This window comes from Danio rerio, chromosome 23, assembly GCF_052040795.2.
Source record: "Danio rerio strain M-AB ecotype USA chromosome 23, GRCz13ab, whole genome shotgun sequence".
Taxonomy (NCBI): domain Eukaryota; kingdom Metazoa; phylum Chordata; class Actinopteri; order Cypriniformes; family Danionidae; genus Danio; species Danio rerio.
This window is the reverse complement of record NC_141043.1, coordinates 28,757,671-28,779,653: the sequence shown is the minus strand read 5'-3', so window position 1 is coordinate 28,779,653 and position 21,983 is coordinate 28,757,671. Positions and strand designations below refer to the sequence as shown.

General features: G+C 35.6%; 2 protein-coding genes and 2 long non-coding RNA genes across 6 annotated transcripts in view; 3 read left to right on the top strand and 1 right to left on the bottom strand.

The window, feature by feature from the left end:
• The first annotated feature begins 49 nt into the window (after positions 1 to 49).
• LOC147838220 (uncharacterized) lies at positions 50 to 2,162 on the top strand. Its single transcript, XR_015523659.1, has 2 exons — positions 50 to 223; positions 355 to 2,162. It is a non-coding gene; the product is annotated as an uncharacterized LOC147838220 (long non-coding RNA).
• Positions 2,163 to 5,661: 3,499 nt separating this feature from the next.
• On the top strand, positions 5,662 to 15,952 carry senp1 (SUMO specific peptidase 1). Its single transcript, XM_087307246.1, has 18 exons — positions 5,662 to 6,198; positions 6,875 to 6,927; positions 8,335 to 8,531; positions 8,669 to 8,741; positions 8,825 to 9,008; positions 9,200 to 9,347; positions 9,678 to 9,796; positions 10,595 to 10,878; positions 10,966 to 11,029; positions 11,106 to 11,144; positions 11,227 to 11,311; positions 11,384 to 11,527; positions 12,195 to 12,326; positions 12,865 to 13,068; positions 13,283 to 13,362; positions 13,503 to 13,587; positions 14,599 to 14,694; positions 14,796 to 15,952. Exons 1-18 carry the CDS (start codon positions 6,062 to 6,064, stop codon positions 14,859 to 14,861), a joined length of 2,190 nt encoding a protein of 729 aa, XP_087163372.1. The 5' UTR covers positions 5,662 to 6,061; the 3' UTR covers positions 14,862 to 15,952.
• A 230-nt stretch (positions 15,953 to 16,182) lies between these two features.
• Positions 16,183 to 21,893, top strand: LOC147831309 (uncharacterized). Its single transcript, XR_015523655.1, has 3 exons — positions 16,183 to 16,284; positions 20,934 to 21,083; positions 21,364 to 21,893. It is a non-coding gene; the product is annotated as an uncharacterized LOC147831309 (long non-coding RNA).
• rbms2b (RNA binding motif, single stranded interacting protein 2b) overlaps positions 16,943 to 21,983 on the bottom strand; it is a 57,019-nt gene continuing 51,978 nt past the window's right edge. For 2 of the 3 annotated variants that reach the window (XM_087305574.1, XM_087305575.1), the window contains 3 exons: positions 21,579 to 21,659; positions 21,405 to 21,492; positions 16,943 to 17,976 (listed from right to left, as the gene is read on the bottom strand). In XM_087305574.1, the coding sequence (XP_087161700.1) occupies positions 21,412 to 21,492; positions 21,579 to 21,659 (162 nt within the window). In that variant the 3' untranslated portion in view covers positions 16,943 to 17,976; positions 21,405 to 21,411. 3 annotated transcript variants of the gene reach the window in all.

Genomic DNA, 21,983 nt, shown 5'->3' with positions numbered 1-21,983 from the left:
TTGTAACAAAAGGATGGCTAGTAAAAAGATGACAGATTTTTCATTGTGGGTTAAACTGTATTGTTAATTTGATGAATGGAATAATTTTCCATTGAGATTCAAATCATACTAAATGTTTCTCATTTTTCAGACCGACATTACTCTATCCCAAGGTTTGATTTTTGTCATCTGCTCAGTGGTGTTTTGTATTGGACTTGTAATGGTATTCCCTATTATATATTATGTAAGTATTGATGTCAGCAGTTGAACTATTTATCATTTCTATAACATAATTATATTAATTTTAATTTTACATTTTAGCTTGATTATTCAAGGAAATGAGAATACATTTTCACTAATATTTCTCTTCTACAGCTGTTTTGGCAACCTATTTTTGCTTTTGCAGGAGCAGTATTGTTTACCATGGTAACTATAAAACGTTTCTCAGATCAATATTAAACATGTACTGATGAATTGCAGCCATGTAAAATCAACAGTGCTTGAAGATTTTCTGAATTACTGATTACTGAAGTGACACACACACACACACATAACACTGAAGTGAGTTCTCTTTTGCATCTTCTTGGGCTAGAATGAACAAATTCACTCAAATTATGTCCAAACACATCTTGGTGAAGATTATGTTTTGTAAAAGAATAACAAATAACGGGTGTAATATACAATAACATACCGGCAGTTTGTGGTTGCCAGAAGTTCACCGAAAAATATAAGGTTACAATTAGCAATGCTTTACACGATACTTTTTGATAATCCATACATTTGACAGTTGACAAATGAGGTTTGTTTAAAGTAACCTAAATAAATCAAACCTACTGTAAACAGGTTTATAGTAATTTTCTTTAAAACCTATTGCCAACCTAACTACATCCTATTCCCGTAATAAACATAATACAAATGTATGAAACATAATAGTGTTTTTGGTCACACTTTATTTTAATGGTCCGTTTGTTGAATCTAAGTTGCATTGCATCTACATGCCAACTAATTCTAATTAGATTATAAGTAGACTTTTAGATTTGGGTAAGGGTTGCGATTGGGGTTATGATTAATGTTAGTTGACATGCATTTGCAAAAGTTTCTTTAGTCTGTTAAATATCTGTTGAAGGAGCAGTATCAACAGATATTAAGCAGAAAGTCTACTAATACTCAAATGTGAAATGCTCATTTAACTCAGACTACCAATCTGCCAATCACAGATTAACTTTCAACTTACTAGCCACACCCTAGCAACTAATTACAGGACCCTAGCAACTGTTCTATAGACTTGTAAAAAAAACAAAAACAAAAAAAAAAACGTGATTGACTCTGCTCCAGACTGTCATACAGACTTAAGCCTGGGCTCATTTAACTCAGACTACCATACTTGAAACATGCTAGCAATATACTAATCCATGCTAACAACATACAAATCCATCCATACTAGAAGCATACTAACACCGCATACTAATCGAAGCTACAAACATAGCAACATTCTAATTTATACTAAAATCATACAAGAAACATGGTAATTCATACTTAAATCATGCTAACAACATGCTATTACATAATAAAGCATGCTAGCAACATGCTAACAGCCTGTTAGAGGAAGCAAGAAATATGTCAATCCATACTAGAAACATGCTAACCAATATCCACTTATCTATATATGCAAATCTTTTTAACCTTATTATAAACTACTGCAATTATTTGAACTTTAAACTACTTTAAGCTTTCTGTCTAAACTTCATCAAGCCAGCCTAAAGTTTGCCTTGACAATTTTTTCTAGTTGTGAGTTGATCTGCTAAAAAATATGAATTTAATAAACAGTTTTTTCATTCACCATAATATTTTCAAGAATTTTCTATTCATTGATTTTGTTGACTGGCCTTTTACAGTCATTGACTTGATTGAGATATGCTTTTTTTTGTTTAGGCCTACTGTGTAATCTGAAATCTTTTTTTATTTTAAATATTGCATATTATTCCATGTCATATGAAATTTTATATATTTTGAGAAGAATGAGTTGGGAATGATTTTGGGTGAATCTAAAATCAGTAAGGTTAGCAGAATTGACTAAAATAATGCAAAACCGCTGTATTTGGTTTAAAGTAAATGTATTTTTTCCTGTTTGTTGCTTTTAGAATTGAATTATACAGTCAATAAATGACCATAAATGTTAAAAAGTGTTTTCTCTTGATTATTAATTAAAGGAAATGAATCTGAATGAAAGTACTTGAGTTTCCTTTGAGAACAAAAGTATATGAGCAATATTACATGAGTAGCAGTGCGATATGGCTGTATATCGCCACTTGTGAGGGGCGTGCATTGGCAGGAGGCCGCAGGCCGAAAACCTTTGTGTCCCACTAGTGACGATATACAGCCATATACAGAGTGTGATATTGTGTTTATACAATAGTTCAAAGGCATAATCGTGCATATATTATATAAATTAAACAATGAGAGTCTAAAAATGTTTTTGTATGAGGAACTACTTTCTTTCACCATTCTTTCACACCTGCAGCTGACGTCAGAACAGCAGAAACCAGGCACGTGCACACACAGGGCTCAACCTGAGCAGTGCACATGCCCTTTTTAGTCTTGGATAGAAAGTGCCCTTCCAAAATGATCAAAAGTGCCCCTGCGACACACACCCCTCCCTCCTTCAGTAGGAGCGCAACAACACCGCTGATCAGAACGCGCGCAACAAAACCGCTCTTCAGTACGCGAGCGACGAAGACGACGTTCACCAACATCACTTCAGACCTAGTATTTTAAAGATTCTTGATAGCGTAATGTCTAAAGTGATGACAAAACAGGTGGTTTTGCTGACATTTTAAGTTTATAAGGCCGAATGGCATTAAATGCCATCAGTCTATAGAGACAATTCCCAGTATTTCTCTGTTGCAATTGGGATATCACAATAATTAACCCCGAAAAAGCCAAAGCAAAGCCAACACTACTGAATTACTGTTGTATCTCTGCTGTATCTCCAAAATTAAAAATATTTAAAATAGGCACTATCCTTGTAAATAAACTGCATAGTTGCAACTAAACAACTACATTTTTGCCTAAAAAAGCCTCAAAAGTACATTATGTTGTCCAACAGCAGCAATATCTGTCAAACTGTAGTTTATTGATCTGCTGTCACTTTACAGTGCATCTGGAAAGTTTTCATAGTGCTTCGCTTTTCCACATTTGTTTTTGTTACAGCCTTATTCCAAAATGGATAACATGTATTTATTTCCTCAAAATTCTACACACAATACCCCATAATGACAATGTGAAAAAAAAGTTTTTTAATTGTTGCAAATTTATTAAAAATAAAAAACCTGAAAAGTCACATGTACCGAAGTATTGACAGCCTTTCCTCAATACTCTGTTAATGCACCTTTGGCAGCAATTACAGCCTCATATCCTTTTGAATATGATGCTACAAGTTTGGCACACTTGTCTTTGTGAATTTTGGCCCATTCCTCTTTGCAGTACCTCTCAAGCTCTATCAGGTTGGATTGAAAGCTACGGTGTACAGCCATTCTCAGATCTCTCCAGAGATATTTAATAGAATTTAGGTCTGGGCTCTGGCTGGGCCACTCAGTGACATTCACTGAGTTGTTGTGAAGCCACTTCAATAATATTTTGGCGGTGTGCTTCAGGTCATTGTCCTGCTGGAAGACGAACCGTCACCCCAGTCTGAGGTCAAGAGCACTCTGAAGCAGGTTTTCATTCAGGATGTCTCTGTACATTGCTGCATTATTTTTCCTCTATCCTGGCTAGTCTTTTAGTTCCTGCTGCTGAAAAACATCCCCACAGCATGATGCTGCCACCTCCATGCTTCATTGTAGAGATGGCATTAGCCAGGTGATGAGCGGTGCCTGGTTTTCTCCAAATGTCATGCCAGGCATTCACTCCAAAGAGCTAAATTTTACTCTCATTAGACCAGAGAACTTTGTTTCAGATGCCTTTTGGCAAATTCTAGTCGGACTGCTATGTGCCCTATATTAAGAAGTAGCTTCCACCTGGTCACTCTACCATACAGGCCTGATTGGTGGATCGCTGCACAGATGGATGTTCTTCTGTAAAAGTATATATTAAAAAAATATATAACTTATAAAATTAAACTCAACAAACATTCACAAAACATCTTACATTTTTCAAATAAATCAAACAATAAAATGAATAAAAAAAATTTAAAAAACGATCGATACATGTAGCTTGTGTGGATGCTACTGCGCTACTTGCTTAAAATAATAGCCTCGCTACAGAAAAGCTATTCAATTTAGAAAATAGCGACGCTACTGCCAAGCGACTAAGAAATGTAGTTAAGCTAGTAACGTCACTACTTGTAGCAACGCTACTACCCAACTGATTTCCAGAATTATAAATATTTAAAATAGGCTCTATCCTTATAAATAAACTGCAAAGTTGAAAGCTAAACAACTACATTCTTGCTTAAAAAAGCCTAAAGAAAGCATTATGTTGTCCACCAGCAGCAATATCTGTCAAACTGTAGTGAGTCTATTTATCTGCTGTCACTCCATGTGGGCGGAGTAATACAGAAGGGTGAGAAGGCTGTAGAAGTGCTGAAATTGCAGAATATTGCACAGCTATCGGCCAATCAGATTCAAGAACCAGACAGAACTGTTGTATAAATATACACAGACATTATTTATAATATATAATTATATATATATATATATATATATATATATATATATATATATATATATATATATATATATATATATATATATATATATATATATAATTATTTATAGTGACGCAGTGGCAACAAGGAGGTTGCTGGTTCGAGCCTAGGCTGGGTCAGTTGGCATTTCTGCGTGGAATTTGCATGTTCTCCCTGCGTTCGTGTGAGTTTCCTTAGGGTGCTCCGGTTTCCCCCACAAGTCTGAAGACATTCGATACAAGTGAATTGGGTAAGCTAAATTGTCCGCAGTGTATGTGTGTGAATGAGAGTGTATGGATGTTTCCAAGTGATGGGTTGCAGCTGGAAAGGCATCTGCTGCATAAAAACGTGCTGGATAAGTTGGCGGTTCATTCCGCTGTGGCAACCCCAGATTAATGAAGGGACTAAGCTGAAAAGAAAATGAATAATTATTTATGTGTGTGTGTGTGTGTGTGTGTGTGTGTGTGTGTGTGTGTGTGTGTGTTATAAAACAGATTAACAGATGTATCTCCTTTGTGTCTGTTTTGTTTTAAGAGAAAGAGACATTCGGGTGTTCCATCCAGAAAATAAACAATAAGAAATAGTTTTGTTATAATTATTTATGAGGAAAATTACTATAATGCTTAAAAGTCCTTCTGGACACTATTAATATTAATGCAATTTTTTGCATTACATAGATTAAAACTTTAAAATGATTCAATAACACACACAAAATATTTATTACTAAAGTTACTGGCATACCCATAATATAACCTGCAGAAAGAGACACAGAACGGCTCCCTAAACGGTTTAAATCAATAGAGTGACTGAGATTAATTAATTCCTAGCACCACAAAAGAGAATCTGAAGTGAGAGCGTATGTAAACCACGGACACACAGTGCACTTGATCCCACCATTCTCGTCTCAAAACACTGCGAAGTGATGACGCAATTCCGCTCCCCTCATCCAATGGGAAAGCTCGGTCTTTACATGTGGGCTTCGGCCATGTTCTTCTTTTAAATAAGGAAGAAGCGGGAGGCGTTAATGAAACTTTGTGTACTCAACATCTCATTCACGGAATCACCTGCTGTTTCTGAGAAAGTCGAGTCCGTTAGAAAAAGATAGCTACAACTGATACTAACACTCGCGGGCAGCTCGCCGGAGCTCGTTAAGCACAGTTATATTTAAAGCTGAGCTGTTTTCTCGCGTGTTAGCAGTTGGTTAGCTGGTTGAGCTAAAGATCAGCGCTGTGGGTTTATCTGGACTGGTTTAGTCGTGTTCACCTAGAGGATTCAGCTACTTTTATCTCAACAAAGCTGGTTAGCAGTGGCGTGCGGATGAAGGGCAGGGGGAGCCCGCGTTTGGGACTGCGCTGACAGCCCTGAGGATTTATCCTGCTCATAATCGAGGCTTTCAACATGTTTAATAAGATCTACGAATGGTTTGGAACCGGCTTCGCTAATCTCAGAAATGGAGCTCCTGCCGGTGCAGTCAATGCTGATGCCGCGAGAGTGGATCAGGACGGGACGTCACGGAGAAAAAGATCCATAAACTGGTGAGAGATTGTTTACGTGTGCAAAGCATAGTAAGATATGCGCTTAACTTATATGTGTAATAATTGGTATGTTTATGCGTTATCGGGCCATACAATAAAAGTTTAGGTGTTTAAATGTTTATTTTTAGTCACATGTAACTGTGTTTTGGTTGGGTCATAGATGGTGTTTTGGTTCGGCCATTTAACCGCGAACTGCTCTGATAGGATGACGCCAGGGACACCGGGAAATATACCTTTTCTGATTTTATGACCCCATTTGTGCCTCTAACTAGCCTTAAAGTTTGCTTAAATTCCTGAATTTGTGTTTTTGTTAATGTTAACGTTACTTAAGAAAACAACATGTTTTTTCTAACTGGGAACATTTAACTTAAACTGCCTCACTTTTACTCAATCTACAAAAACGTAACGTTACAATTTTTGCTGTTTTCATGTCTAAACTGTTGTGTGTTTCTTTTTTGTTTGTTTGTTTTTTGTTAGCTTATCTTACAGTATTTTTACGTTTTTAATTTGTCGTTACATTTTTTTGTTAAGTGTACTTGGCAGTAAACTGATTCTGGACTATAATGTTAATATTGTGGGTGCAGTTCTGTTTTGATTTAGGTAAAAATAAATTGTTTAATGTTTTAAAAAATTCACTATGATATTTATCTCTCAATGATTCTGTTTTCCCACATAGTTTAAATGATGGAGACCAGGAGGAGGAGAGAGTGGTGAAGAAATTCAGAATGGGTAAGTTAGTGTATTCTAAAACCCTGACAAAAAGTAAACTATAAAAAGTACATAAAGTGTCCAAACAATTTTCGTGTGTTTGAAACATAAGGTATGAAAAACAGTATTGCAAAAGAAAAGCATGTCAGAATACAGTTCCTTGATTACCTGCTACTACTGCTGATATTCTGAATATGCATTCAGTGAACACTGTTGTATTCCATGAGAGTACAGGAAATTATTTCAGGGAAGCAATGCGGACTGGTAGCTCACGTGACAGCACAATATTGCACATTTAGTATGCTTGAATTCCTGGCTGCAATGCTCATTCATTCCATGTAGAGCATTTATTAGCTTCAACACTTCTCCATCTAGTAGTAGTGGTATAAAATAAGTTTAATAGTCAGAATCTGTATTGCTTTGAAGAGCTTGAGCATTTAAAGCATGATAGATGATCAAAATGCATAACAGCTAATGTTATTGTGCAATGGTGTGGGGGCTAATGAGCATTTCCAGCTTTATGGATGTAAAATTCGCAGTAAAAACTCAAAACATAAATTCACAGAGAAAATATATGTCAACATTATATTGGAACATCTGTTTATATTTTCCAAAACTACTAACCACCGAGTTATGTGATCAGAAAAATATCAATCTGTAAACATTTTTATTATTCTAATTAAGGGAAATAAACATGCATTCTGGATGTGACTAAAAAAGTCAGTATACAACATACTTTGTAGAAGTTCTGTAAATTTAAACTGCACAAAAAAAAACAGAAATGTGCACACATCTAAAAAAAATCTCGAAGGCAGCTGCTCGATCAAAAATAAACACTGTAGCCAAAAGATCAAAAGAAAATCGGCACACTGCCACTTTAACTCTTAAAAATCTTTAATATCACTGACAACGTTTCGACCAACCTGGTCTTCACCTGAAGAAACTATGCTAATCAAAAGGATAAGAGTTGACTCACTATAGAACATAAATTAAATGAGGTAAAAGCTTGGATATGGATGTATGTATGTGTATATATATATATATATATATATATATATATATATATATATATATATATATATATATATATATATATATATATATATATATATAGATAGATAGACTCATGTGACATTGCCACTTGTGTGACTTTGGTAAATCTAACATAATTGTTTGAAAACACTGACACAGACATCTGTGTGTATTTTTACTGTTCTGTAAAATGCAAGCCTACAAAAAAAATTTTTAAATGGTTTTGCTATTTTGGTTTTTCCATTGCAAGGTTGATATTTGTACGGAATAGCTCTAATATAAGTTTTGCAATCGTTATTATTTATAAAGATTATGTTCATGGTGTGAGCAAACATTTATTATCATGTCAATAAGCCATGAGTCAATCAAGAAAACATTGATCTCTTGTGTTTTTAGGAGATATTATGGATACGGTGAAAAATGCAGCTGAAGGAGTAAAGACCCATGGTTCAAATGTTGCATTTTGGGTTAAGAACAGTGTGAGTGCTAATTCGAGGAACATGCTGCCGACATCACCAGGTCCTCCTCAGACAGGAATACCATCAGGACCTGCAGCCAATTCTACATCTACATCTTTGTGGACAGAAGACAAGGTGCTTTTTGCTCATCAAGATCACAGTTTTTTTTTTCTTTTGTCATATATGTGACATCAGGTACAACAGTAGAGATGACCTGTGTATTTTAAAGTGCATTCTAATTCTTTTCTAATTCTTTTATGTTTTGTGAGCAGCCACATGACAGACTTCAGGACACATTTGTGGCCCCATCTAGTTCAGTTGAGTGGAGGACAGTCACAAAATCTGGTATGGAAAAAATATTTACTTGTCTGCTTTTCTTATTTTAACGTTGCATATATTGGCATTACAAGCTTTTTGTTATTTGTCAGACTCCTTAAGGACTGAGCACTCAGTGACCATATCAAAAACAAGCAGAAGACAAGTTTGTATGGAACATCCACCCCATGAGATGTACAAAGCTAATGGACACTCTGTAAATTTACCATCTTCCTCCACGCCAAAACCATCCCCATCTCCACGCTTGGGCAGGTCCCTTTATCACCGACCACAAAGGTTGAGTTAAAAATATTCACCTTACATAAATGGACTACAGCATCACTTTTTTGTTAGTAATTGTTATAATTATAGAGATTGATTTGTTGTAAAATGTTTTGCTGTGAAGAAAAAATAACATTTTCCACTTTCAGAAAAAAGTGTAATGAAGTGCAAAGATGTGGAATTGAACGAGTTTGTTTTTGTGGTAGCATACTGTCATTGCCTGAAACCAGTTCAGGAAAAGCCACGTACACCAGCCTGTATGAGAAGACCTTTCCCATTCGAGTGGTCCAGAGTTCTTTACCTGGCAGCTCAAACCGTCTTCTCCGGGCCAGAGCCCGCTCTACAGCACAAGAGGTCACTCCTTCATTATTCTTCAATACGCTTAATATTTTATAAGGATAACTTACTGGTCAAATTATTATTGGAATTCTGCAGAATATCAGAATTAACTATAGCATTGGTATGGTGGTTTAATTAGCAACAGACAGACTGTATTTGTGTGCTTTTTCACGGTGAGTCTCGTATTGATTACATGTTGGATCAGTAATATTTTATGTAATTTAATTGTGATCCCGGTGTGAACAGTGCCAAAGTTAAGCAGGGCTTGTGCTTACACAAATATATTAGTAATGAAGTTCTAATTAGACTTTGCTTTGACTGATTTTGTATCTGTGGTATTTACAGTCAGTACGTGAGGAGGAAAAGGAGGTTTACAGGCAGCTGCTAGTCATGGTGTCTGAAGGCCAGTCTTCTTTCCTTCATGATGGAAGTTCTCACTCCAGCATTCGCTCGCATCGAGATTTGTGAGTATCTGTTTTGTGTAACTGTCTAAAAATGTGTTGTCTCGGTTTAAACCTCGGCTGCTTGGATTGTTTTGTTCAGCCTAAGATGAAAATTGTCATCTTTACACACACTCATGTTGATTTAAAACCCCCTTTTATAACAGAGTTCACTTATTTAAAAGTTTGTAAAGACATTTCATAATAGTAATCCATATAAATCAGTTGCTTTTAAATGAATGTTTGCATTAAGAAATTCAGTTGATTAATTTAAAATGGATTACTTTAGTTTTATTCAAATATAAACATTTAGTTAACATCCATAGAGCTTATCAAATATATACGAAGGAATCTGCTTGATTTACACGCTTAATTTTTACAATAGACCCTTTTCACATTTCCGCATCTATCAGCAGCAGACGTCGTCATAGTTGGGTAAACTTAGAGCGCAGTAAATAGGAGAAAACAACAAATAATTTTTTTACAGTCGTGTTTGCTGAAATAATAAAAAAAAATTGCCATGAAGATTGGTGACTTTCGTTTTTTGTATTTTGATGCAAAGATGATATAATACATTCATGAATACATATAAATGTTTATATGTTTTAAAAAAAAATCTAAATATTAAAAACTTTCAGAAATTTAAGATTGATGACCATTAAGCGCATCATAACAGTCTTGTGAAAACGGTTTATAACTATGTTATCATCTACCTAATTGTTTGCATATTTTTGTAAGCAAATGATGACGGAATTGTAATTCGAGTGAGATGCTTTCAGATTGATTCTCTCACTTACAGCAAAAAATTTGGTCCTGTTTCAGCTCCAGCTTTCTGTCGTCCAGTCGAAGTCTCCTTCATTGTGCCTCTCCAGCAGGCTCTGGTGCTGGTGTTTCATCCTATGGGTTGTCCAGTCCACCACCAAGTCCCCAGCCTGGCTCAAGCCAGACCTCCAGTGCTCTGCCCAGTCCTGGTGCAGCCTCCAGCCTAGCAGAGCCTCCGCTTTGGGCCCATGACCTTGAGCCCAGTGCTAAAGGACCAGATGTTCCCTCCGCTCCTTCTCCAGCGGCTCTTCAGGATACCTCTTCTCAGGACACTCAGTCTTCAGGTGAGGCTCATTTATTCTGCTTTTTAATGCTTGTAATGTAATCCAGTCTCAAAGGTTGGGTTTGATGTGTTCTTTCACTTTCTTCAGCTCATGATGGAGATTCAGTCATTTTCGTGAAGGAGCAGCAGGGAAAGAAGCCAGAGAGCTCAAGGTAGGAGAACATTTTGTTTCTAGTCCCCCCATTGGTTTCTTTGTTCTTTTTCATAACCCTCTCTTACACTTTCCAGTGTGCCATGCTTCCAGGCTGAATTGTGGATCAAAGAATTGTAAGTAGTACTTCTCTTTTTATCCACTCTTTAGTTTGTTAAAGTGAGTAGCTTCTCAAATAACTGTGTATTGTGTTTTCAGGACAAGCCTCTATGACTCTCGAGCTCGGGAGAGACGGAGGTTGATTGAAGAACAGGAGGCTCTGGCCTCTCAGCTTCTACGCCAGGTCAGTTTTTATTTTTAAAGGACACATTGTTTTTCTCTGACCAGCCCATTCATGCTGTCATTTCTTTGTCAGCGCCTCTCTGGAGAAGGTCGAGCTTCCCCAGCAAGTGTTGAGCTGAAAGTTCGGGTTCCACTAGAAAAGGAGGTTCCTATTGCTGCTGTTATCAAAAAACCTCAGCCAATTAAGGAGGAGCCTGAATTCCCAGAGTTAACAGAGGTCAGCGATAAAGGCATAATGAAAATTATAAAGAGTGATATGAAGAGAATTCTGTCATCTTGACATTTTAAACTTGCAGGATGCAAAAGTAGACATTTTGAGAAACAGTTTTAGTCACCACTGATTTCAGTAAAACAGTACTATTTTACAGTAGAAAGTCTTTTATAAAAGTTTGTAATGATGTGGCATTGTTTGCTTTTGCGTGAAGTTCCACTTTGAATTCACTCGTTTCAATAGAAATTACATGTCCAAGAGTATTAGAGAAAATGTTGCATGTTTGTCTCTACCAAAACTAAAATCTAAAAATTAGTTTTATCCAGTATGGTTTCAGATGTTGTGCATTTACCTGATGTTGTGCACAGTGGTCACAAATTCTATTAGCATTTCATATTTAAAAATAAATCGTATGGTGTCAATATATATATATATTTTGAAACATAAACAAATTGAATATTACTATTTTATTGTATTACAAAATTATTTTATGTTGTGTGGAAAACTGATTTTCTGTGAGATCTTGTATGAATCATAAAAACTGAGTCTATAACATGTTGCTAAAAATAAAAATAAAAAATCGGTTTCAAGATGCATTACCCCCGCTTCTTGGGAAGCTGTGCATTGCAGGGTTGTACTTTACTGCTGTGTTTCTGGTTTGCATTGTTCACAGGAAATGGAGAACGATGTGAGCAGAGCTCTCAGAGGTGGCAGTCAGGACGAGATTCTCAGCGAGGGCTTCCGACTCACCATCACCAGGAAAGACCTGCAGACACTCAGCCATCTCAACTGGCTCAATGACGAGGTCAGAGCTGATCCACAACGACATAGTGCATATAAAGTGCCCATATAATGCTATTTGAAAATTAAATAAATGCTTATTGTACAGTTTACAATAACCATACTACTACATTAGAGCATCACTTTTTTGTATCAGAAATGTGTTCAACTCTCTAAACCAGTGGTCACCAAACTTGTTCCTGGAGGGCCAGTGTCCTGCAGATTTTAGCTCCAACTCTAATCAAACACACCTGAACAAGCTAATCAAGGTCTTACTAGGTATATTTGAAACATGCAGGCAGGTGTGTTGAGGCGAGTTGGTGCTAAACCCTGCAGGGACACCGGCCCTTCAGGAACGAGATTGATGACCCCTGCTCTAAACTCTTCCATTATGAGAGCCTGCTCTGATTGGTTCAACTCTATTACACACTCCACAATGGGGCACTCTTAAATGGTTTCTAAAAAGAGCCTATTGCAATAATCTAAAGCTGTTTTTCTGTGGCCAATGAGATATTTTTGATTACATGAATGATATTTTAAGTGAAATATTTTTTTCTCTTCAGGTTATAAATTTCTACATGAACTTGCTGGTGGAGCGCAGTAAACAGCCCGATCTGCCATCCGCTTACACCTTCAACACCTTTTTCTTTCCCAAGCTGCGGAGCTCTGGTTACTCTGCTGTCCGCCGCTGGACCAAGAAAGTGGATATTTTTTCTGTAGACCTCATTCTGGTGCCTGTCCACCTGGGGGTGCACTGGTGCCTGTCTGTAAGTTAAAAACCAGCACCAAGGTCACATTAAGGACACGACACACGCATGGAAGATGTATTGTGTTTCAATTTTTACAATTAAGAATTAATAGTACAATTAGGTTAATAGTACTATAGTGATTTTAATTAAATTAATCAATAGATAAGTCTGGTTTGCTGTGGGTAGACTTCTTCCTGATGTAGCAGTTTCTATTTTTTTTTGTCTTTTGAAGGTGGTGGATTTCCGTAACAAAAGCATCACTTACTTTGATTCCATGGGAGGAAACAACGACGAGGCCTGCAGGATTTTATTGTGAGTGCAGCCTGAGAATTAGATGATGAAACATGTCTGCAAGAAGTGCCTTTTCAAAATGAGTCCCATGATAACCCATTGCGAAACTAACTGCATGAATTATGCACAAGAAGTATCTTAATTGTGATTCTGTATTCCAGAAATTATCTGAAACAAGAAAGTGAAGACAAAAAAGGACAAAAAATGGAAACCTCAGGATGGAGCCTAAAAAGTAAAAGACCCAACGTAAGTTTCTCTTTCTTTCTTTTTTTTTTTTGTCTAGACCAAAAAAGCCTTGACCTATTAAGAGATTAGCCCCTTTCACACGTACAGACCTTTCTGGAAAGTACCAGCAATTGTCTAGAAATGTCTGTATGTGTGAACGGGCCCTTTTTGAACATACCAGTTAATTCGTTCTGGCAGTTTTCCGGAAAGAGAAGTTGTAACATTACTGCTAAATGACTAAATGTAAATGTAAATATACTGGAATGCTGCTCTGTGTGAACGCAGATGGAACATTGCCAGAAAGAGCCCATAGATGCTTAGAACGCGCCTATGTGAGACCTACTTTAGCCAATCAGAGCATTCAGATGCATTCACATCCACGCTGTTTATGAAAGCCTTTGAATATTTTTCCAGACACATTTAGCTGCTAGATGTTAGTCAGATAACATTTCTGTTCCTTCTTAATGCCAACTGTGTAAAAGATTATTTATAAAATGCTTAAGATAGACCTATGTTAGTTTGCTTCAGTTGCATGATACGTGCATGTAAAGTGCTTCGTTGAGCGCCAGGACACACACATTATGTACATGTCGACATGCAAAAGTGTTCCTCTATTTGTTTTCATCGAAGTTGTTCACAACTTATCTATCCACAGAATTTGTGATGTTGTCAAATTTGTAAAAATAGCTGCGGTTCACGCTTCTGCCTTTGGATGTTTCTGGAAAAAAGCAGCTACAAGAATGCTAAAGCTTTTTAATAAAAGTGAAACCATCAACAAAAGTCTGACCTCTATTATGTTTACAAATACATGTACAGCGGTTTATTGGCCATGTCTGGCTAATGATATCAGAATTTACCAGTATTTTGGAATGGATGAGTGAATGATCTTTTCCGGAAAAATTTCAGAACATCCTTGCCTGTGTGAACAGTGCTTATTTTATTTACCAGTAAAGTCATTCTGGATTTTTTTTCAGATATTTACCGTAATCGCTGCATGACAGGGGCTATTGTTTCTTTTCTCTTAATCTTTAGGAGATTCCTCAGCAAATGAATGGAAGTGACTGTGGAATGTTCACATGCAAATATGCTGAATACATCACCAAAGACCGGTCAATCACATTCACACAGGTGAGCTTCCAGTATTGCAATTTTTGTATATATTGTACTTGTATTACTGGTTAAATTTTGTTTTTATTGACTTGAATTTTTTTTTTTTTTTTTTTAAACAGAAACACATGCCCTATTTCAGAAAGCGAATGGTATGGGAGATCCTGAACAGGAAACTGTTGCGATAGGATTTTTTTTTTTTTTGTACAGAACATATTTTTGTGTTGTATTGTTATGAGAGATACCCAAGACGAATATGAGGTGCACTCATTCACTGGTCATTTCTATGCTATCTGAATGAAGTTCTCATAAACCTAAAGGACAGTTTCAGTCTTTAAGAGTCAGGGCAGTGCTTTTATGCTCCTTTATATTTCCTTATAACTTGACGTGGATTTGCTCAGCCAGCGAATGTTGTTTGACTGACAATGGAAGGATGCTGTTTTCATATTTTTAATCTTTTCTTGTCCTGCCATTCATTTGCATTCTCTGTCAATTTGAGGCCTGTCTTAAGATGACTACAAACAATTACTGTTGGTTGGCAGGACTTAATTTCCAATCATCTGAAGTCTTAAATGTTACAGTAATATGATTACTGATTTTTAATGCCGATATCTTTTTACTCCGGTACTTGTAAAACACCTGAAATTGACAATCACAAACTTGCTCAGTATATTTGTAATGGAAAACATCCTCAATATTTGTGACATTTTGCTACCTGTATTTTTAAATATGAATGCTGTCCAGGTAAAAAAAAATGAAGATGATCTTTAGTTGTGGATTCATATTTTTTCAAATATGTGAGATTTGTGGTTCTTCCTTTTAAGGGTCATGAAAAGCTCTTGTACTGCAAAACTTTGGACTTCAGTATGTTTTTGGATTTGAGTTGTGCCATCACAGTCATATTTCAATCTATCAGTATTTAGTGGCTCTTCAATTACTTGAGGAGTCTTTCATTTTTGGTCCTCTTAAAGACAGGCTGCACTTACTTTTTTTTGGTGGCATATTCTTTACAAACCAGCGTTGTCATACATCTTGCTTTTTTATTGTTTGAGGTTACTCTATTCTTCCTTTTTGTGTAAGAGAAAACTATTTTTGGCAACTGTTTCTAGATTTTGTTTAGTTCTTGCAAGATATTGACAATTATTGTATATACAGTGACTATACGGTAAAGTTGAAGACATATTTAATACTCATTTTGTACCTTTTATTATCTGTTTTTGTATGTGGAACAGATCTTTCTGGAAATAAATTCCTGAGGTTGCGTGTATAAGATGACAAATTGCACCATTTTAAGCGAATTATTGATTTTGTGAGTTTGCTAAATGACGAAGTCAAATCGATTCACAAATAATAAATGAAGTCATTGGGTAAATGAACAGCCTATATTAGATGATAGTTTTGGGGGTAAAGCTATAACTATTTTGCAATAATAAAGGTGAAATGTGTTAAGTTCGTTTGAGCTAAATTTTGATTCGTTTACTCGTCGGATTACGTGACAGTGCCTCTTTCGTCATCTTGACGCAACGTTAAACTACAACGTTTTAAATTGCTCATCTCCAGTGTGGACGACTACCTAGAAAGACATTTCTGGCTAATATGTCAAGGTACATGGTGAGTTTATTGATTCGTATTCTTTTTTTAAATTACAAACTTGAGTAAAATATGATTTGTATTAACGTTATTATCATCAAGCGATGGCTTAAGTTAACGTTACTGAAACTACCTCGTCTTTCCTGAGAAGACCGCAGCTCTGCATAGTTTAGCTTTCACCCTAATTAGACACACCTGATCAAACTAATGAGTGCGTCGGGTTTGTTTGAAACCTACAGGTACTGACTAAATTCACAGATGTAGCCTACATTACTCAAAATGATACGTTAATTCTATAATATGCTAAATTGGCTCTTATTAGCTTCTTTTGGACACTTGTGCAGGCTGTCGTGAAAACTCAATTTGTGAATATTTAAAATGTGTATATGGTGTTTTATCGATTATGTTTTGCAAGCAAAAGACTTAATTACATTTTAATGCTAATTTCGATTCATAAGAGAATTAAGCCTGTCTTAATCCTAATATATTCGGATTTGCAGCATTTGATTTCATACATCACTGAACTGTTACCATGTTCAGCAAATATAAATGTACATTTCAGCATCTTGGATTTATATGTTCCTCTCGCACAACACAATCACTATTCTTGTCACATAATCTTGTAATTCAGAAGAAAACAAACTGAGGGAGTGTTCTACTAATAAGGGAAGAACTCTGATTTCATTATATTGCCATTTTTATATCCCAGGGGACACAGCCCAAAGAACACGCTCCTCGCTATTAAAGTTCACCAAGGCAAGAAAAAGTCATTTACAGGCCTACATTACAACATTGGTGGATAACTCCTTACAGTGCATAACAGAAAAGACAACCAATGTGTATGAAGGAGCAGGACAGAACCATTGACATGAAAACAAAGCCATAAAAAGTTTATCATCCAAACAGCTTCTCTTTGAAATTTACTTTTAAAAAATGATCTTCAAATACAAAAATAAATCTCAAACATTTAAACAGAGCATAACCTAACTTACAAGAAAAAGCAGCATTTTGGAAGAAAATGACATTTTTTTGTAGTTGTGAAGGAATATGAGGTCTTGGTTTCAGAATTCAGTCTCGTCTTGCTGGACACAAGCTTGCTCGAAACAATGAGGGCATTTACAACACTCTTCATTACAGTACATTTTTCTGTAGATCTATCAAAACGACTTAACTGCTGGTTTAAGCGGGTTCATCCGGATTTCCTTAAATTGATATTCAAGAAAAATGCAGCAAGATCTTTGCAAAAAACAGTTTTATGTACAAAATTCCTCCGTTTGCAGCAGACAGTTCAAAAGCAGTCAACAAAATCTTGAAACAATTTTACAAAAAACAATAATTCAAATTAAAATGACACATGGTGCTGTAACATTGTAGTTGATTCATTCTGGCTTTGCAGAATGTTTTAGAAAATAAAGTTGCTGAAAAATATTTCTCAAGGTGTGTTGGAGTGTGTGTGTGCATGTATGTGAGTCTTTGTGTTTAAAAAAGCTTACTTTGCTTTTTGTGAACCTCCTTGTAGTCATAGCTTTCTCCATCCAAGTCTTTCGCTCACTAAAATAGCTTTAGCTTCATTATCGGTTGGTCTTCTCCAAGAAAAAAAAAAGTCTGCTTTCTTCAAATTGGAAAGAGACGTGCTTCTCAGTTCCTTTTCCAATGTTCGTTTCTTTTTATTTCGGGTTGTTGTCCAAGTCCTCCATCATTCCTATGAATGTACTAAAATAAGAAAAATGAAAGATCATTCAATCAGAATTGAAGCTTTTGTAAAGAGGAAAAATGACTGGTAATTTAGTTTAGGTTTAGTAGATACAGTGCTCAGCATATATGAGTACACCCCATTTTGAAAATGAATATTTTATAAATTTCTCAGTGAATATGGGTAATATATATTGGTGCATTTAAACAAAACAGATTTATTAAACAGATATATTTATTAAAATAATATTTTAGTCACCGTACATCTTCAGAAATGGAAAGATAATAGATTTAAATTCATGCAAAATATTGCAAAAGAAAAAATACAAACTACAACATTTCAACAAAATTGTATATATTTTCTGTTTCTCTTGATTTTTTTTTTCTATTTTTGAAAATTTTATTTAACATTTTTCCCAAACATAAAAAATTTGGGCTACTAATTTTTGAACCATCATTGTAAGTTATTTTGTTAGTTTTGGGTTCAGATTTAGCTTCAGAACTGACTAATCGAATGTATATCCACTAATAAAAAAATTGTAAAGCATCCTATTGAAAATAATAATTTAAATGAGAGATTTGTGATATATATGCTGAGCACTGTATGCCAAGATTATAATTTACTTAATATTTACTCACCCTCATGCCTTAAAGACTTTCTTTGTTTAGTCACAAAGAAGTTACGGTTTTTAAACAATCCAGGATCTATGTAAACCATTTTTACCATCCGAAAAAAAAAAAAAGCTCAATGCACAACCATATTTTGAAATATTTTTTGTTAACAGTTATCATAATGTACATGGCTATGTAAAGATCTTGCTGCATGTATACAGAAGTAGGGCTGCACGATATTGGAAAAATGTGATATTGCAGTATTTCATTTTTCTGCAATAAATATTGCGATATGAATACAGTTTCACAACATAGATTGAATTGCACTATTTGACGTTTTTTAATGAGTCTAATATTATTCAGCTACAGAATTTGAATAATCACAATGAAAAAATTCCAAATATCAAAAAAATTCTTAGAACAAGTTCAAATATTGTTGTTTTCATTTTCAGAAGAAATAAGTCATAATTAAGAGTTTTTCCTCAAAGCAAGCTAAATTATCTGCCAATGGGGTTAGTAAAATAATCTTGTTTTCACTTTGAAATGTTGATTTTTGTGCTAGAAACAATACACAAATTTTATATATATATATATATATATATATATATATATATATATATATATATATATATATATATATATATATATATATATATATATATATATAATTTGTTTATATATACATATATAAACTGTAGCTCCTAGTCAACTATTGACCAACAAATTAATTTAGTCTCTACATTGCATATCTTGCGATGTGTCTTGTGGATGTGCATATTGCTATATCAATGCTGAAATGATATTGTGCAGCCCTAGTCAGATGCCCTTATAGCAGAATGAAAAACAATGGTTTTATTGACATTTATTAAAACCCTGAATAGATCAAATATTACCAATATTTGATTCATAATATGGTTTCTTTGGCAAAATTTCATGAAAACTTGTGAAATTAAGTTCGTTACTATCTCACAAAGTTTCTTTACATTTAAGTAAAGTAAAGCTAGATTACGTCATACATCAATTTGCATATTGCTGATATCATCATGTCCAACGGTTTCTGAATGTTTAACAGCCTATGGTTATAAAAGGGGTATTTATATTTGCACTACGCTTTATGTTTGCATGTCAACTTAACTAAATTTATAGCTGTTTGAATACAGTATATTAGTATAGATGTGTAGTGAATTTGCAGTAATCTCTCGGGTTCCGAAACTGTCTGTAAAATATACTTCATTGTGAACAAGAAAAGAATAAACGGTCAAGTTAAACTGTTCAATATAAAACAGAGGAAAAACAGATCAGTTTAACTGTACAAGGGAAATACCTCACACTTGCGGTACTAAATCATTTGAGGTCGGTATGCAGAGGAGTGATCTGCTCTCAATACGTTTATTTCATGCGGCCACCATTTTAAAACACGAAAGCGAGGCTGTGGTGGGAAGAAACTGAAGTGTAGGATCCGCACTGTGATTATTGCAACAACATGCTGTGCACTACAAACCTCCAGCTGCTGTTGCTATTTCAAAATGCAGAAATGGTGTAAACATCACTGTAATATCATTCAGTTCAATTTAAACAATTAAAAGCATCAAGGCATCAAACAACATCACAGTCTCTTTAAGAGTAATATGCTTAAGGCTTCAGTTCATGGCACTAAGTAAACACAGTGGAGTCGCTTCCCTGCTTCAGCCAATGTAACCCGGTGAGTGATATAACACTGCAGTCCTCTGTAGCACATCTTCCTGTTGTCTGTAATAGTGTTGTCCCAGTACTGAAGTTTTAAAAATGCCCATTTCCTGCTAACATTTAATATCCGCTGAGCGCGTTCTTTACAGATTGCAAACACAGATAGACAGACAATGGAGCACTTTAAAGCCGTGAAGATCAGTCGAATCCTCAGCAGATCGCTCGTCTGTGGTTGCGCTCGGTAATGTTAAACATCGGTGAAGTGCGGTGAACTGATGACCTACACGACCAATCACAATCATTTATGTTGAGCATGTGAACACAATTGCAAATCAGCAGTGTTTAAGAACGCCATTAACAGTGCTTAAATGTTAACGGTAAATGGACGTTTTTTTTTACATTTCAGTACCGAAATTTTGTATTGTGACAAGTCTAATATAGTGAAAGAATCGGTTCATTAACTTGAGTTTGATAAATGGCATCTAAAACGTGTGTCTGGTAAAAGAAAATATTTGCTAGCTAGAGCCATTTCCCTCAACTCAGAACAGACCTTCGGCTTACTCGGAAGGCAGTAAAGGTATAAATTTGTGTCACTTTCTCTTCTCTAATAAGATAAACAGCCAGGTACACAACATTACTGTGTGACTCAGGCAATAATTCCGGGTTTCTTCCCACCGCAGCCTCGATTTCGCTCTATAAAATGGCGGCCGCGTGAAATCAGTCTGTTGGTGGGAGAGACTGCTGTACGAGGACAGGACCACCTGTCAGTGCTCTGAGGTGGGGGAGGGGCCAACGCCATTACCCGCAGCTCATGAAGAAGAGTAGAAACGGTAAAGTATGGACACACAAGAGTTACAGAAATCTCCAGTAACACCCAAAAAAAGTAGCTAGATTTGTTGCTAGACACTTTTTTGAAAATTTGTCGTTAAATATAGTGACAAAGTCGCTAAGCTGGCAACCATGATTAATGAAGCTGAAAGAGAAATAGATGTTGAAAAATGATATTTTGGACCATGTACTACTCTGTATGTAAGTGCATTGCTTTAATTAATTATTTTTATTAATGTTTTAATGGATAAACATTGTTTTCACTCTCTCATTCCACTACAGATCACACCATTTCGAAAGCCACAGGAAGTGCAGCAGCTCACCTCCTCTTCATTTGCCATGCTGGTAGGAGTATGTTGTGTGGTCTGTGGGCGTCTCTATGCCAACCTGCTGCTGCTGCACGCTGTTTTCCTGCAGTGGCATCAGGTTACATTACCGATAATGCATTGCAGGGATTCAGGCTTGAAAACATAATTTAGCACGTAAGCGTTTCCTACCTCGGCTGTAACGCTTGAAGGAGGCACTTGGGCATATTGTGGTATGTAGGTCCCTTGCATAGCTGTGTTTGCAGGCATATACTGAGGACAGATGGACACATGTTGACAAATGGGTGATAAACAGACTGTACACATTAGAGGAATATTTCATTTGGCAGATGAACTTCTTGCTCATATGGTTATGCATAATTTCTGAGATTCTGTAATTTCAGGCTTTACTTGATTACTAGACTTTGTCATGAATGGACTTGATTGAAATGTATACCTTTAAAACATTCTTTAAAAAGAATAAAAAGTTAAATATATAATATAATATATAATTTTCTTAAAAGCTTTTCTGGATTGATTTGGGATGATTTTCCAACAATATGTTTGCATTTACATGCTTTTTATTGATTATGAAAA